Raw genomic sequence first — 16,250 nt, 5'->3', positions numbered from 1 at the left:
TGATAGTTTGTTTACATCTGAAGTAGCTAAACAGAGAGTGAATGATGCTAAGAGATTGGTATGTATGAAAAGACATTATGTAAATTATAATGAATCATGTGCGAGACTGAATGGTCATTCCATTTCGTCTTCAGAAAAAATCAATTGATGTAGGTTGTGTGCTTGTATTCAAATTGAGCTTGACTTGAGGACATGTAGTTTGTCATGTCTCTCACTGCTGCAGTACCAACATCGCCTAATTTTCTTCTCGATCTTGTTCTTCGGTACTTCTTTTCGCTTGCGTTGTTTTCGTTGAGGGTCGCGAACGTTGTTTACTATACTGCTCTGATTTACTGAATCATTCAAACCAAACGAGTTTTCAAATTCTTGTATTAGCCTTTTCGTCTCATCTCTTGCGGTTTTGAAAGACGCATCTGTTTTTGATGCAATGTAGCATAACCTACTTGGCGTTGAACGTAGAGCAGCGAACCTTGCCATTTGTATCACTTCTTGAGGCACATTCAAGTCAACATAACTGGGTGCAGAAGCCTTCATATCCTTAGTCCACCTACTTTGAATCAAAGTCACAGGCAAATATATGTAATCCAAGTTCTTCAAAATATGAAGTTGATGGCGACACGGAAGTCCAACGGTCTCGAATTTTTTGTAGGAATAAATTAGGGTTTTCGTACGAGAATCAAAAATAATTTCAAATGTTATATTTTTTCTTTGTACTTTGTCAAAATATAATGTTGACATTCATCTGATAAGGACTGAATCTCTTCCTCAATCCGGTACAATGTCTCCCGTTGAAGTTCATCTTGGAACGCACGAAAAGATTCGCAGGTAAAAATCTCAGCGGCATGGCTTTCAAGTTCGACTAGTTTTGTGATCTGGAAGGGCTTCGTCTGGGAATTTAAGTAATCCGCTTTCAACTCGTTCATACGCATTCTACTAATTCCATCTTCAATTGCACAAACAACATCTAAATATGTCTTCTTGTGTTTCAGTGTAATCGCTAGTGAAGCATTTATAAACTCGCACCTTTGTGTTGAGCGAATATTGGCAAATAAATTACTGGTTAGATATGCTTGTGCCCATACGTGTCGAGTATTTCCCTTCTCAATCACCCATGGATGTTTTTCAACGTTGAATTCTGAAACAACCGAACGCCATTGAATATCGAATTCATCGGTTGTCCACCAGGAAGCCATGCATTTTGAGAATGTTTCTGTAAAGTTTGGGTCACCAATGTTAGCCTGTGCATTGCGAGAAAGATGCCAAGAACATAATATGTGTTTAGCAAAAGGGATAACAGATTTGATAGCCCTCTGCATTACCTTATCCCCATCGGTGACAACTGAAATAGGTGATTTATTCATCATGGCTTCTAAAAAATTCTGTAGCACCCACTCGAAAGATTGGGACGTCTCGTCAGCGATTATGGCAGTGGCAAACACAATTGTGTTATGGTGATGATTGACACCGACAATAGGCATAATTGGTCGACCATACAAATTATTTTTGTACGTTGTGTCGAACGCAGTTACATCACCAAAGCATGTGTAATCTAATCTCGATGTAGAATCCGACCAAATAAGATTATGCAATGCCCCTGATTCGTCTACCGAGTATGTCATAAAAACCCGTGATCATCATGTTTCTTATAATCAAAGTAAGCAATAAACGCATTCACACCCCCATCGATGATTTCCTTTGCTTTACCTCTTTGAAGTGCATTGTAGAGGTCTTTATGTGTAAATTTAACATTATGATAGCCCTCTGCCTATTGCGTTAAATAGTTCATTACTTGTGACGTGCCAACACCAACCTCTTTCAATGATGTTGCCTCATCGATATCAGCTTTACTTACAACTCTATTAGAACGCATAAATGGTGGCATAGCAGGTATGCACAACGCATGATTATGTTTCTGATAATACTTACTTATAACCTAGTGATCGTTTATATTTGTTGATGTAACTACGACTCTAGCCTTGCATCCTGTTCTTGTGACTGGCGTATGAACACGTTGATGATCAACAGTATTGCCTTTTGATACTTGAAACCCTTCTTTGGAACAACAAAATTCTTGTGTCTTCAGATTCTCTTCCACGTCAAGCCGTGTTGTTCCCTTACGTGCACTAAACCCATGTTCACATGCGAATCCCTTATAAAAGTACCAAGCTTGATCACGTGAAGAGAAGAGCTGACCAACCAATCTGTCAGATTCATCAATATTATGTACTTCATTGCATTCCTCGGTTGGTTTAACATTGTCTGCATCAGTATGATCCATGACAAAAATTTTGTTGTGCAAGTTCAGTGGTCCCGGAGTTGATGGAGATGTAAGTAAAGATTCATTCATTCAACATGTTTCAGTCGGGAGTCGTGCTTTCAATAGGATGTGGTATTGGTAGTGGTAGTTGAAGGGTGGGTACAACATTAAATTCACGTGACATATTTAGGTGTGTACAATAACTACCTAAATATGTGTCGATACATTTTCTAAAAGTATCGACCCAAAAAACATCGAAACCAATAATTATAATGTAATAGGTAAATTAACAATGTAATCGGTATAAATATACCGATTAATTAGAAAACATGTCAACATAATGTATCGACACTTGTGTAATTTGTGTCGATACTTATCGTCCAGAATGAATGCCCAAACGAGGTGCACGCATAAAGTGTCGATACAATTATTAAAAGTATCGATCCTAATAAAATCGAAACAGATAATTATAATGTAATAAGTAAATTTACAATGTAACCGGTATAAATATACTGATTTTATGTTAAAATAGGGGAACATAATGTATTGACACGTTTTATATTTGTGTCGATACTTTTTGTCCAAAATGAATGCCAAAAGGGTTGCACGCATAAAGTGTCGATACATGTTTAAAAAGTATCGATCTTAAAAATATCGAAATCGATAATTATAATGTAATATGTAAATTTACAATGTAACTGATATAAATATACCGGTTTTATGAGAAAATATGTCATCATAAAGTATCGACACTTGTTAAATTTGTGTCGATACATTTTGTCCATAATGAATGTCAAACGGGTACACGCATAAAGTGTCGATACATTTATTAAAATTATCGATCCCAAAAATATCTAAACCAATAATTACAATGTGATAGGTAAATTTACAATGTACCCGATAGAAATATATCGGTTTTATGAAAAAATATGTCTAAATAATGTATCGATACTCTTTAAGTTTATGGTGATACTTGTTTCCAGAATGAATGCCCAACGAGGTGCACGCATAAAGTGTCGATACATTTAAAATTGTATCGATCCAAAAAATATCGAAACCGATAATTATAATGTAATAGGTAAATTTGCAATGTTACCGGCATAAATATACCGATTTACTTATAAAATAGGTCAATATAAACGCTACCTATTACATTATATAAGCGCTACATAATATGTTATTGTACTTGATAATATTTCCGGCTAAATGCCTATTTTATTATATAAGCGCTACCTATTACATTATATAAGCGCTACCTAATATATTATTGTACTTGATAATATTTCCGGTTTAATGATATAACATAACTTATTTAAATTTTAACCGATCACTTATTTAATCGATCACGACATTTTTTAGTTTTTTTTTTAAGCGGCACAGCAGAAGTTCCCCCTTTCATTTGATATGTATCGTCTCCATTATTTTTCAGTTAAAACCAAAAGACACTGAAAAGTTCTGTTGTATGTTCCAACTTCCAAGGAAAGGTTGAGGGGTTTAAAGATATTTACTCTCTTGCACGGCTTGCTCTCCATATCCACCATGATTATGGTTATGGATTACCCAAACGTATCAAGAGTCTGACAAAATCAACACAAACAAGGCAAGTATAGCTAAGACACCACAAATATGGGTATCTCTTTGCCTTTCACTCTCGACTCTTTTTGTTAGATATGTTTTCTACACGAGTTCAAGGAGAAGAAAGAAAGTACTAAAGCTAGCACCAGAAGTATTTGTTCTGTCGTTTACTCTTGAACAAACCTTCTACACCATGAGTTCTGGTCCTCGTAGAGACTATTATCAGCCCATGTTTGCATCCAAAACTCCCCATTTTTTCAAAATAATTCTTCAGGAAGCTATTGGGCATGGGATGCTTGTAAGTATTTCTTCTTCTTTTTCCCCGTTTCATGATATTTCTGCTTTGTAATCAGATTCATTCGTGAAAACTTCCATTAACTGATCATCAGGGGATTCCTAGAAAATTTGTGAGAAAATATGGAAACCAACTGTCAAGCCCTGTTAAGCTTGAGGTCCCAAGTGGTGCAATATGGCAGGTGGAACTTACAAAGAATGATGATAGGGTGTGGTTCCAAAAGGGCTGGCGAGAATTTGCAGAGCATTACTCACTGGAATTCGGGTCCTTTTTGGTTTTCGGATATCAAGGGAATGATCATTTCCATGTATTAATTTTCGATAGAAGTGCTTCAGAGATCGAATATGCCTGTAGGAAAAACAAAGAAAAACCAGACTTGCTATGTCAACTACCACAAAAGAAAATGAGAACTGGTTGTTCATCATGTGAAATTGGAATTGATTTTAAGTTATTGGATTCATCTTTGCACATTAACCTTGATGCCCCCAGCTTTGAAGCCGGGAATCTCAAGAAAAATGAGAACTCACATAGTTTTAAGGCCACTGTTGATGGTATACATGGATTCTTTATTTCAATTTTAGCGGTGGTTATGTTCGTGCCATTTTCTTTTGTTTTCTGCCTTTTGATAGTTGTTTACTATGATTTCGAGTCCATCTACGACAGGAGTTGGAGGAATTTCAGCTTGTGGAAATCTGAAAACGGAACTTTTATGCTGTTCCCAAAGGTTGACAGACACTGAAAAGGCTCGTGCAAGTCAGATAGCTAATGCCTTCAAAAGTACTGAAAATCCAGTTTTCATGGTGGTCTTGCAACCATCATCTGTTAGTAATGGTTATCAAATGGTAACGTGTAAAACGAGAATCTGTATAATCTCGAATGCATCATTTTGCTGACCCGAAATTACGAATTGTTTACTCTTTGTTTAGACTGAAAAAAGTTTTATATTCTGGTTTATTTTCCCTTCTTGAATTCCAGGCTATACCATTGGACTTTGCTAGGGAATTTTTGATAAAGCACAAGTGTAATCTGACCTTATGCAATTCCGCTGGGAAAACTTGGCCTGTGAGGTACTACGTGAATGCAGGAAATAGAAAACGGCGGGCACAACTGTATGGTGGCTGGCAGGCATTTGTGCAAGAAAATCATCTTTGTGTCGGTGACATTTGTGTTTTTGAGGTAATTAAGCTCCATCAAATATTACTTAGAGTGAACATCTACCCGGTTGTTGAAAATGCAAGCAAGGCCTGCAGGTCACAGGGTGAGTAGCATCTGTGATACAGGTTATTGGTATAATGATCGGTTTGTTTATATGACAACCTATAGAGATCCCTTGTTTCTTCTTGTCATTTCATTTTGTTGCAGCTCATAAGAGCAAAGTCAGTCCAGTTAGAACCTGCATGGTCAGTGATACTGAACCTGATTGTCAACAAACTCGATGTTCCTCCATCTCCCAAGAATTTAAAGGCTTGAATCTAGATGAACAGGAGAATAGCATGGATTGCATATATTCGACTAAAGAATTTTGGGGTCATAATCTTTTTCTTCAAATGTTTTTTTAGTTTAAGCAATGGTATGTTTCCAAAGTTAGTTGTCCTAAAAGTTCCGATTTTAACAGATGAAGTCGAATATTCTGCAAAACATGACAATGGAGGAATATCAGGTGCCTGGGGATGTCTGAAACCTGACCTTATGGACAAAATCCAGATGCAACCATCGACTCCAACGGAGAAGCAAAGAGCGGCTGATATTGCAAGTTGGTCTTCATCAAGATTACGTGAGTACAGAAGTTAAATATAATCTTCGATAAGAGTGCTCCATAGATCAATCCATGTACTAGCACTAGCAGTGAAGAGGTTGATGATATATTTTTGTTGTTTCAGGAAGTAGGAAAAGTAAAGATAAATCCCATTTTCCAAGTCCCCTTCCTCGAAAGAAAATGAGAACTAATTCACCTAGTCAACGTGGAACGAATACGAAGCTAGAGGTTTTATCTTCTGGTATAAGCCCTGATGCTGGGTTCAATCTTGGAAATCTCAAGAAAGTTGAAGGTATGCTTTCTTTATTTCAATTTTGGCAGCGGCTTAATGTTGAGATGCTCATGTCATTTTATCCTTTTGTAAATTACAGCTGAGAGGTGTGTAAAAACTGAGGTTTTCAGTTGTGTGCAACGGTTGACAGCCACCGAAAAGGTTCGGTCTGTTCAGATAGCTAGTGCTTTCAAAGGTTCTGGAAGCGGAAACCCGGTTCTTGTGATGGTCATGCAGCCATCATACGTTAGCGAACCGTACAAAATGGTAACTTCTAAAAGTTAAAACTATAACCTGCCTATTTTCGTATCATCATTTTGCTGTCACCAAGTAGCTTAAAATCACAACTTATGCAGCTCATTCTTTGGTTTCTATCTCTTTCTTGAATTCCAGTTTGTACCATCAGACTTTGCTAGGAAATTTTTGGCAATGCACAGGTGTAATTTGACCTTATGCAATTCTGCTGGGAAAACTTGGCCTGCCAAGTACTATAGCAATCCAGATAAACATCAGGCAGCAAACATCTATGGTGGTTGGCGGGCATTTGTAGAAGATAATCATCTTTGTGTCGGTGACATATGTGTCTTTGAGCTAATTAACCATCCTGAAAGTGAATTTTTAATGAAAGTCGACATTTACGCAGCTGTTGAAGATATAAGCAAGGACTGCAAGCCACCGGGTGAGTAGAACCTGTTAATAGGTCATTAATTCGATGATCGATTTGTTCATGTGACACTCTGCGGAGATGCTTGATTGCTTTTTACCATTGTAACAGCTCATGGGAGCATAGCCAGTCGAGTTAAAAGCAGGAGCTTGGTCAGTGATAACGAACTTAATTGTCAACAAAGTCGATTTGAAGACCTGACAGACTCGTACATTGAAATCTTGGATGAGTTTCCTGTGAACCAGAAAACAAAGGAGAAATTGGCACCTCAAGCGGAAGGGGACTAAGCTCGAGAATGAAAAGATGAGCATGGATAACAAAAGTAGGTGATATCGTTTGTGTTTGGAATGTTTTTGAGCTTCTTGTTGTGATGCATCCCATGATATGTTTATTTCTTGTCTCTGGTGAGATATCTGTTGAATCATCTCTTCTTTATTTGTATATCTATTCAAGGATGCAGAATACTTGGTGTTAAAGCACATATATATATATATATATATATATATTGCTGAAGGAACTGATGAAGTGCAGCAGAATAGTAACTCCCTAGGAAACAATACCAGAAACTGATATGAACACTCGCGTTTGGTTGGGGGATTGGCTATACCATTCTTCACTTATTTAATGATGAACATATTCAATGGTATGGATGGAATGTCATTCACCCTCTATTCCTACCTCTCTTGGAATAGCCTTTCTTCGTAGATGCCAAAGAATGATTATTCCATGCAATAAGGAATAACGAAATAGCCCTTGGGTTGAATTGAGTTTGGTTTATAGATGGATTTTTTTCATTATAATCGTAAAATATTCTAATAATTTTTTTTAAAACAAACGAAAGTGCCGGGAAGATATTTAAAAAAAAAGAGTGCCAAGAAGTTCTATTGTGCGACATGTTTAAAATACGGTTAAGAAAATACGTTACCGGTTTTGTTATTATTTTTTAACAAAACTGGTAAAAAATTACCTAAAACATTATTATTTCTCTCGGACAGCCTTTTGCATGCACCTATGATAGCCCCTTCACTATTCCGGATTAAAACTCCTGACCATGCACACTGTTTTGCATGCAAGAAACGAGTGTCGAAGTTAATCTTTACCATTTGCAAAGGAGGGGAGCCCAACGGACCACAGTCACCTTTGGAGGGCCATTCAGGCTCCTATTTGCCTCATGAAATTCTTTGCATTGAACCGTAACCATGGTAAGAAGTTCCTCCACCTTCATCACTGTTTTCATGTTGGTTTATGTTTCTTGCATACCACAACGCCCACAATGTCACAGTAATTTCTGTATGCCTTGATCTATTAATAGCGTTATAAACCCACTTTAACCAATCGAATAAATCTAATTCATAAATCTGGACTGGCCATTGAAACCCCAATCGAACCCACGCTAGAGTAGCTAATTTGCAATCTCGAAAAAAATATGCACCCCCGATTCAAAAACATTATGACATTGAGCACATAACGGATTATTCAGGATACGTCAGTTATATAAATTCTGGCGAGCAGGGCAAAAATTCCAAACCTGGATTTTGATTTTTCTTTGACAATAACACTACCAAATATTGTGAAACACCGCCATATTTATAACACCTTAGTCCAGTTAGACCCTAAGATTCATGGATTACAAAGTTACACGAGACTACCGAAATAGTGACTATTTTTTTAAACTGCTCGTAAATCTCTAAAATTTAGACATCCATAAAGTAATAGAAAAACATAATAATAATATGCATTTACAAATAATGAGGAGGTCCCAAAATACATCCACAAAATAATACAAAATACTGAGTTTCAAAAGAGTTACGACTGAATACTTGATTTTTCTTTGACAATAACACTACCAAATATTGTGAAACACCGCCATATTATAACACCTTAGTCCAGTTAGACCCTAAGATTCATGGATTACAAAGTTACACGAGACTACCGAAAAGTGACTATTTTTTTAAACTGCTCGTAATCTCTAAAATTTAGACATCCTAAATAGAAAAACATAATAATATGCATTTACAAATAATGAGGAGGTCCCAAAATACATCCACAAAATAATACAAAATACTGAGTTTCAAAAGAGTTACGACTGAATACGTAACAAGGTCATAATAGTACATGCCCTCTAAAGATGACTTAAGACGTACTCTGAAAGGTCTCTGGAAATCTGAATCTGTTGCACTGGAATATCTGATGACGATAGCTCCCCACGACCTGCTCCCTAAGAACCTACGTACGGAAACATATTCCGAACACTAAGGTTACGAGTTCAGTGCCTCACTGAAAATTGTACTATACTAAATGCGTTCATTAGATAAAGTGACAAGTGGCACAAGTCTGAGTGTACAACTACTGGACTGATAATATGTGGCTGACATCATGGTACGGCTGAGGGATTCTGCATCTCGGAGCTCACGCACCCCTCTAGCACTGTCGAAGTGCCATCGGGTACTCCTAGGTGAGATTCTGAATTCTGCATCGGAACGTACACCCACCGACTTACTCCGTCAAGTCTTGGGGTATATGCACCTTGTCGGCTAATATAGTACCGTGGCACTGACTTGGATCCACTAAATGTCGTAAGGAACTCGAGTGTCCTGATTGTTTCCTGAGTGTCCTGATTGTTTCCTGAGTATCAACCAAGGTTAGTTTTATGTGAACCTAGCTATTTCTGTTTCTACTATTATGATATTAATTATTGTTCTCGCTTGAAGTTAATTTGAGGATATATTGAAGGGTTGAGGTACCTCGAGTCTAACTCCCTTAAAAACTGGCTTTTTTGTCCAAAACAGATTGAACGTATCAATACTAGCCTAAGAGTATCGATACTCCCGAAAAGTTTCGATACTTTATATAAGTACTGATACTTTTAAAGATTTTGTTTTGCCTAGTTTCAAAACTTTCTGAGAGTTTCGAAACTATGACACAGAGTATCGATACTCTTGAAAGAGTATTGATACTCTTGCCTAGAAACTCACAAGTTTGCCCGAGAAAAAAACAAGTTTTGATACTATCTCTCAAGTATCGAAACTCAACCTGCAGAAAACATAAGATAGGTGCAAAAACTCCTATTCTACTATCCCAAAGACCTTAGTGAGGTTCCCAAACATTATTAATATTTTATTAAGATACAAAGGAGCCTAAATAGGGCCTTAGACATGTTTATAACTCTAAAACATGAAATCTACCATGAGAATGCTTCAAGATTATGCAACCTACTACATTTAATCTAAATGACTTACATATGGTATAGTTGAGTCAAGAGTGAGTGACCTTTGATGCTATACTGCTGGAAACGTCAAAGACTCAATTTTAAGTAGAATTTTCCTTTCGCTTATCTTTGGAGTCTTCTCCAACCTCTTGCACTAAACAAAACCAAATGCAAGGGTTACTAATTGTTGCTAGAGATTAAGGAGGGTTTTCAAACACTTCCTAAAGCTAGAAATATCTGAAAAATAGGTTGGAACCATCTAGTTTCTTAAACATGTTTTTACAACAATGGCCAAAATTTGTTCTGAAGGTCTCAAATGAAAGTTCAAGAGGTGTTGATTTTGGTTCTTACCTTGGTTTGATGAAATAGATTGAAACTAAACCAAATCCTCCACCTTTGCTTAAGAGAATGATGAAGAAGAGGAATATAACTTGGGAGAAGAAAAGGGAATGGAAGAAAAAGAGAAGGTGAAAATCAGACGTGAGATCACCAATCTTAATTGGTTTTCAGCCTTTACTTTGAATAATTGTATATTTGCTTCCTTAGTCCTTCTGATTTTAGTTGTAAGCTAAAAATACCCTTTTTATCCGCAATTGGGTTCAATCCAAGCCTAATTCCACTTATTCTTGGGTCAAGGCTTCCTACAAGCTAGAGATTTAATCCAAGGCCCATTTTGAGTTAGCCCAAACCTTCTAACATGGGATTCGGGATGTTACAATATCTGTTGGATCCATATTAGCTCGAGGAAGCAAAACCCTATACCCACTTCTCACTATATACATCCCAGATTTCTCTCCACCCCAAACCCTGCAATCAGCCTGATCAAAACTTGATAAAGTGATACTAAGAATGATATCCGCTTCAGCCTTACTTAACAAGTTTCGAACCAGCTCAACCTTCCAACCCCATGTTTCCACATCAGTCAAATCCACCACTAACTCAACCAAAATTTTCCTCGTGGTGGCAATTTGAGTTGGCCATTTTGTAGGCAACAAAAAATCATTCCAAATAAAAATTGAATTTCTATTACCTACCTTCTATCGTAGCCCGATCAGAAGAAGACCTTCGCACTCCAAACGCTCTTCCAAATATACAAAGGTGTTGACCCTAACCTTGAAGATAAAAAAATCTCCACCGACATAATATTTTGCCTTGAATAACATCCTGCCAAAGAATTCGGATTCTGAAACAGCCTTCAACCATGTTTTGTCAAAAGTGCTACATTGAATTTGCCCATATCACGATACCAATTCCCCTTGACTCCTTCAGTTGGCACAAGGACGACCACTGACACCAATGAATCCCCTCTCTTGTATTCTATCTTTTGCCACCAAAATCGAGCCATAATCACTTCTAATTCCGAGCAAAGGGTCTTTGGCAACAAAAAACACGGCATAACATACAAAGGAAGAGCGAATTTAATAAAAACCTCTTTGCCCCATGTGAAAGAGTACAGAAGCTCCAGCTCCTAATTCATCGTTGAAATTTATCTTTCAACCCTATAAAAGCTCCACGTTTGTTCCGTCCAACCAATGCGGGGAGCCCCAAATACTTTTCTGGATTTGATTCAAAAGATACATTAAAAATACACCTGACATCACACATGTGGTCACCAACAACGTTCAAACTGAATAACAACCTCGATTTATCTCTTGACCAGAACTACTCCCATAAATATCTAGAACCTCCTTAATCTGAATAGCTGCTCATTCAATGGCCTCTCTAAAAATGATACTATCATCTGCGAAAAGCAAGTGAGAAATCCGAGACGTATATCCATTTAACCGAACCCCCAACGCCACCTCTGCCTCAATCTCTCGATGAAACATTGCCGACAACCCTTCACTACGTTGCCACATTCCCTTTTCTTCCTGAAAGAATGAAACATTTCATATACAACCATAATGTTGTTCGTTATTAATCGCCCTGGGACAAACACACTCTACGCTTCGTTAATGCAAATTTGCAGCAAGCTCTGCATCTTATGAACCAGCATCTTTGAAATAATCTTATATAGGACACTACAAAGACTGATTGGTTGAAATTGTTGAATATTGTTCAAGTTATCCACCGTTGGAATGAGAACAATATGAGTGTAATTGATCTGCCCTATGTCAAATTGTCCCTCCAAAACGCCCACACAGAAATCCGCAGCTTCTCCACCAATAATATGCCAGAAACATTGATAAAACGATGCACCTAGCCCATCTTCCCCAGCAACGTTTAACGGATATAACTATTTAACAGCTGTTGTGACCTCTTCAAAGGTAAAATATCGAAGCAAATTATGGTTCATCTCGTCTGAAATGCATGAATAAATCCCCTCCAAAATTCGACCATTCGTTTCAGTGAATGATGATTCAAACAGAAATTGAAAATAATCTTTTGCAAGTAATTCTATATCATCTTCACTGTCAACCCTCCTTCCATCTTCTGCCATTAGTGTTGTAATCTTATTGCGTCGTTTCCTTTGAAAATCAAATTAGTGAAAAAAAGAAGTATTGTTGTCATTTGATTGCAGCCAATTCGCCAGTGTCCTCTACTTCTAATACAACTCTCTTTTATTCGCTTCTAGATTCATTTGCAGTTTGGTCTCAATAATTTCCCCTAGGACATCATCCATCGGATTCATCTCCGCCAGTTCTATTAAGCGATTTTGAAAGTGCTTAAGCGAATATTCCTCAAACATGTTCTTCCGAAGCCAAACCCCTATCAATCTTTCCAGAATATTCGTCCTCACACTTTAGCCTCTCTCCCATGTATACCATAATCCCTCAAACCCAATATCGGAAAGACTACATTCATCAATCACATCACGGAAAGCTCTCATATGTCGTTCCCTTCTTACCAAGCTACCCTTTTTTTCAAAAGAATACATTATCTCGTTAAAATTCCCAATGACTAACCATGGAATATCAAGTGAGTCATTAAAACTGCGCAAAAAAAAAAACTAGGAAGCCTTCCTATTATGTTCCTCTAGAGCTCCGTAGAATCTTGTACATCTCCATTTTCTACCATCCACACCCGTGGAGATCAGTACATCAATGTGAGAATTGGAGACTGATCGAAGCATAACCTCATCAATATTTCTCCAAGCCATACATAGCCCTCCTTTTGTACCCATAGGCTCAATCTCAATACCATACCAGAAACCACACGACCTTCTAACCTTAACTATCCTAGACTTTTGTAGTTTTGTCTCCATGAGGAAAACCACATAGGGATTTGCATCTCGCAGCAAATGTCAGAGATGACGGAATGTTCGAGGCATCTCTAATCCTCAGACATTCTAGCTTAAAATTTTCATGGTTGTCGGCTGGCTTGGTTACTCAGGCATGCCGATAAAAATGAATTGCCAATAATATTTTCCTTCATTTCGGTTGGAGCTGCTAGAACACTCCGAAGTCGCTTAGCACTTTGTTGTTTTTTCAAAGGATCCTCCTCCTCCACCCTCATCATATTCCCATCCGAATCCTGTTGAACCCCCATATTTGAACCAAGGTTCTTGAACTTGTTTTCCACCCAAATTTTGGTTTGTCTTTTCAGAGCATCTGATGGAGCCGAGACTGTTACCTTCTGCATCACATTCGTGTTCTCCATCCCACTAGACTCACCCTTCTTACACAACCACGGGCTAGTCAAAGCCTCATTTTTTCGAAAAGGTGCCCTAAGCAAAATATCCCATTGTGCCACCAAATCCTTCTTCTCCTTTAACACTCTCAATGGGCAAAAATTTTCCCCATGTCCCAACTTCCCACACAAAAAGCAAATAATGGAAGCTTCTCATACTGGAAAACAACATATCCAGCCGATCCATTTGGTAGAACTAGTCGTTTTTTTCGTTTCAACTACTTTCTCACATCCACCCCTACCCTAATTTGCATGTTTCCACGACAGCCAAGGATAACAACCTTGTCATCATACTCCTTAAAAACCCCAATAAATCTTCCTATTTACTTCACCACCTGTTTTGAAATATTACTCATCGGTAAATCATTCACAAGTATCCAAAAATTGATTGTATTCAACTCTACTCCCATTGGATCCTCCTATTCCTTCAATCGATGCAATATTAACATATGAGAATTGAAGTACCATGGTCCCTTAGAGTCAACCCTATCCATATCGACTTCATGAAAGAATCGAAACAAATATCTTCCCCTTCCCAAATCAGAAATCGAAATCCCCTAATTGGGTGCTAAATATTCGCTAAAGTAACCTTCATGGCTTGAAAATTGATCAAATTTGCATTGAGAAAACGCCCAACCATACAGTTATCAAGAGATAGTTGCGTGGGACTTTTTGATTGGGCCAGAACTAAATCCTCCTCCTCTTCATCCCCTATCATCAAATCTTCCAATTCATGTTCAATCTCCCCCATCTCCCACTAACCGAGATAGACAAATCATAAAAAGCAAACAAAAAACACGAAAAAAATTGAGTAACACTCAGAAAAACTGACCAAAAGGTAGAGCAACTACATACCAAAAGACGGAGAGAACCCTAGCACAGAAAGTAAATATTTTAATAATTAAATATATATTATTTAAATTTAATTATATTTAAACATATTTTTTAAAAGTAAAAACTATATATATATATATATGATTTAAAATAAACTAGATTATTTAAATGGGGTGGACTTGGATTTTTCTAGACTTGTTCATGTGTTAGACGACCTGATCAGGATCAAGTTTGTGTTTTGATTTTAGGATAAACTACGTATTTAATTATTCATTTATTCTCGTAAATTTATTTTAATCATTTAATTATATTTTTTAAAATTCATATATAATGTTATATTTTAGTTTCATTTTAATTATTCACTGTTAAAAATAAAAAAATATTGGCATAGTAATTTTATTTTTTCAATAATAACATGATATTATCTTGGGAAGTCAATACACACTAATAACAATGTTAACTTTCTAACCATGAATGACAAAAAGAAACAAAACGTAATATTAAGAATAAGTTTAAAAATTATTGGGTGATGAGAACGAAATTATGAGAAAAATAGATTATTAAATATGTTATTAAATAAATAATAAAATTAAAAATTATATAATAAAATAGTAAAGGAAAGAAAGCTGGAGTGGATTCGTTCCTAGTTTCATGATGACCCATCTAGAGAAGCGTGGGCATTTCTGTAAACAAATTAGCTTTGGAGCCCATATAAAATGAAGCACCAGAAATAACGGTAGCGCGTGATGCGATCGGCGGTCGAGGTCAGGAGCCTGTTTTTTCTCCTAGTAGCCGCCGCCGCCGCTTTTTTATTTTCAAATTTCTGAATGAAATGTCACAATCACAGTGGCAGCGGGAAACTGCAGCCGCCGGTGCGGTGGCGGGCTTCGCCACCGTAGCCGCGATGTACCCTCTGGACATTGTCCGTACGAGATTTCAAGGTCACTCTGTGTGTGTGTGTGTGTATATACGCAATATCTTAGTCAAAGATGTTTCAGACTTTTATTTTGTCGCTGATTGGATTGAGCTTTATACAGTTAACGATGGTGAGTCACCAATTTTCCGACTTACAAGAACACTGCCCACACCATTTTTACCATTACTCGCTTAGAGGCTCGCACTTCATCCATCCCTTCTCTTCTCTTATTTTTTCTTGTTTGTTTAGCTTATCAAATTGTATTGCTTAATACTAGAATTTTAAAGCTACTGAATTGATCATATAACCACGAAATCGTGTGATTATTTTATCTATATCATCTAGAGAATTCAGTGACTCCGTATTTTCGTAGTCTAAGGTACTTTCATTTGGTTGTCTTCATGTAAAGTTTCTTTCTTTCTTTCATTGGAGATTACAGTTTCTCTTTGTAAAGCCCCTTTTCCTTTTGATAGCTAACAGTTTTGTGGGTTGATCATGTAGGGTTTGAAGGGGCTTTATGCTGGCTTTCTTCCTGCAGTTTTAGGATCCACCGTTTCATGGGGTTTATATTTCTTCGTTTGGCTGTTATATCTGTATACATATATGGATTATTATTATAGGTTGAAAAATGTATTGTGACAATCAATTAATCTGTTGTTCTATTGTTATTCCTTGTAGCTATGGCAGAGCTAAACAAAGGTATTCTAAAAACAGAGAGGAGAAGCTTAGCTCTGGTCTTCATCTTGCGTCTGCTGCAGAAGCTGGACCTTTGGTGAGTATAAAAAACCGACAGCTGATATTAGAAGACTCAAGAAGAATTTACTTTTAACAGTAAAATTTTGCT

The 16,250-nt window shown here is 37.1% G+C and overlaps 2 protein-coding genes and 1 pseudogene across 3 annotated transcripts in view; all 3 read left to right on the top strand.

Annotated features, from left to right (window-relative positions):
- The first annotated feature begins 968 nt into the window (after positions 1 to 968).
- Positions 969 to 16,250, top strand: part of LOC120185550 (folate transporter 1, chloroplastic-like) — a 26,187-nt gene continuing 10,905 nt past the window's right edge. For both annotated transcript variants that reach the window (XM_039189732.1, XM_039189733.1), the window contains exons 1-2: positions 969 to 980; positions 16,085 to 16,178. The gene's annotated coding sequence lies outside the window, so the exon portion shown is untranslated. The remainder of the gene's footprint in view (positions 981 to 16,084; positions 16,179 to 16,250) is intronic.
- Positions 4,026 to 7,223, top strand: LOC120185738 (annotated as a pseudogene).
- The window catches only part of LOC120185737 (folate transporter 1, chloroplastic-like), a 1,319-nt gene continuing 305 nt past the window's right edge, over positions 15,237 to 16,250 (top strand). Inside the window, exons 1-4 of the mRNA XM_039189879.1 lie at positions 15,237 to 15,254; positions 15,338 to 15,439; positions 15,908 to 15,999; positions 16,085 to 16,178. Of these exons, the coding sequence (XP_039045810.1) occupies positions 15,237 to 15,254; positions 15,338 to 15,439; positions 15,908 to 15,999; positions 16,085 to 16,178 (306 nt within the window). The remainder of the gene's footprint in view (positions 15,255 to 15,337; positions 15,440 to 15,907; positions 16,000 to 16,084; positions 16,179 to 16,250) is intronic.

Source organism: Hibiscus syriacus, unplaced genomic scaffold (assembly GCF_006381635.1).
Source record: "Hibiscus syriacus cultivar Baekdansim isolate YM2019G1 unplaced genomic scaffold, ASM638163v2 tig00113124_pilon, whole genome shotgun sequence".
NCBI classification, from domain to species: Eukaryota; Viridiplantae; Streptophyta; class Magnoliopsida; order Malvales; family Malvaceae; genus Hibiscus; species Hibiscus syriacus.
Note: the sequence above shows the minus strand (reverse complement) of the source record. Positions and strands in the feature narration are given on the sequence as shown.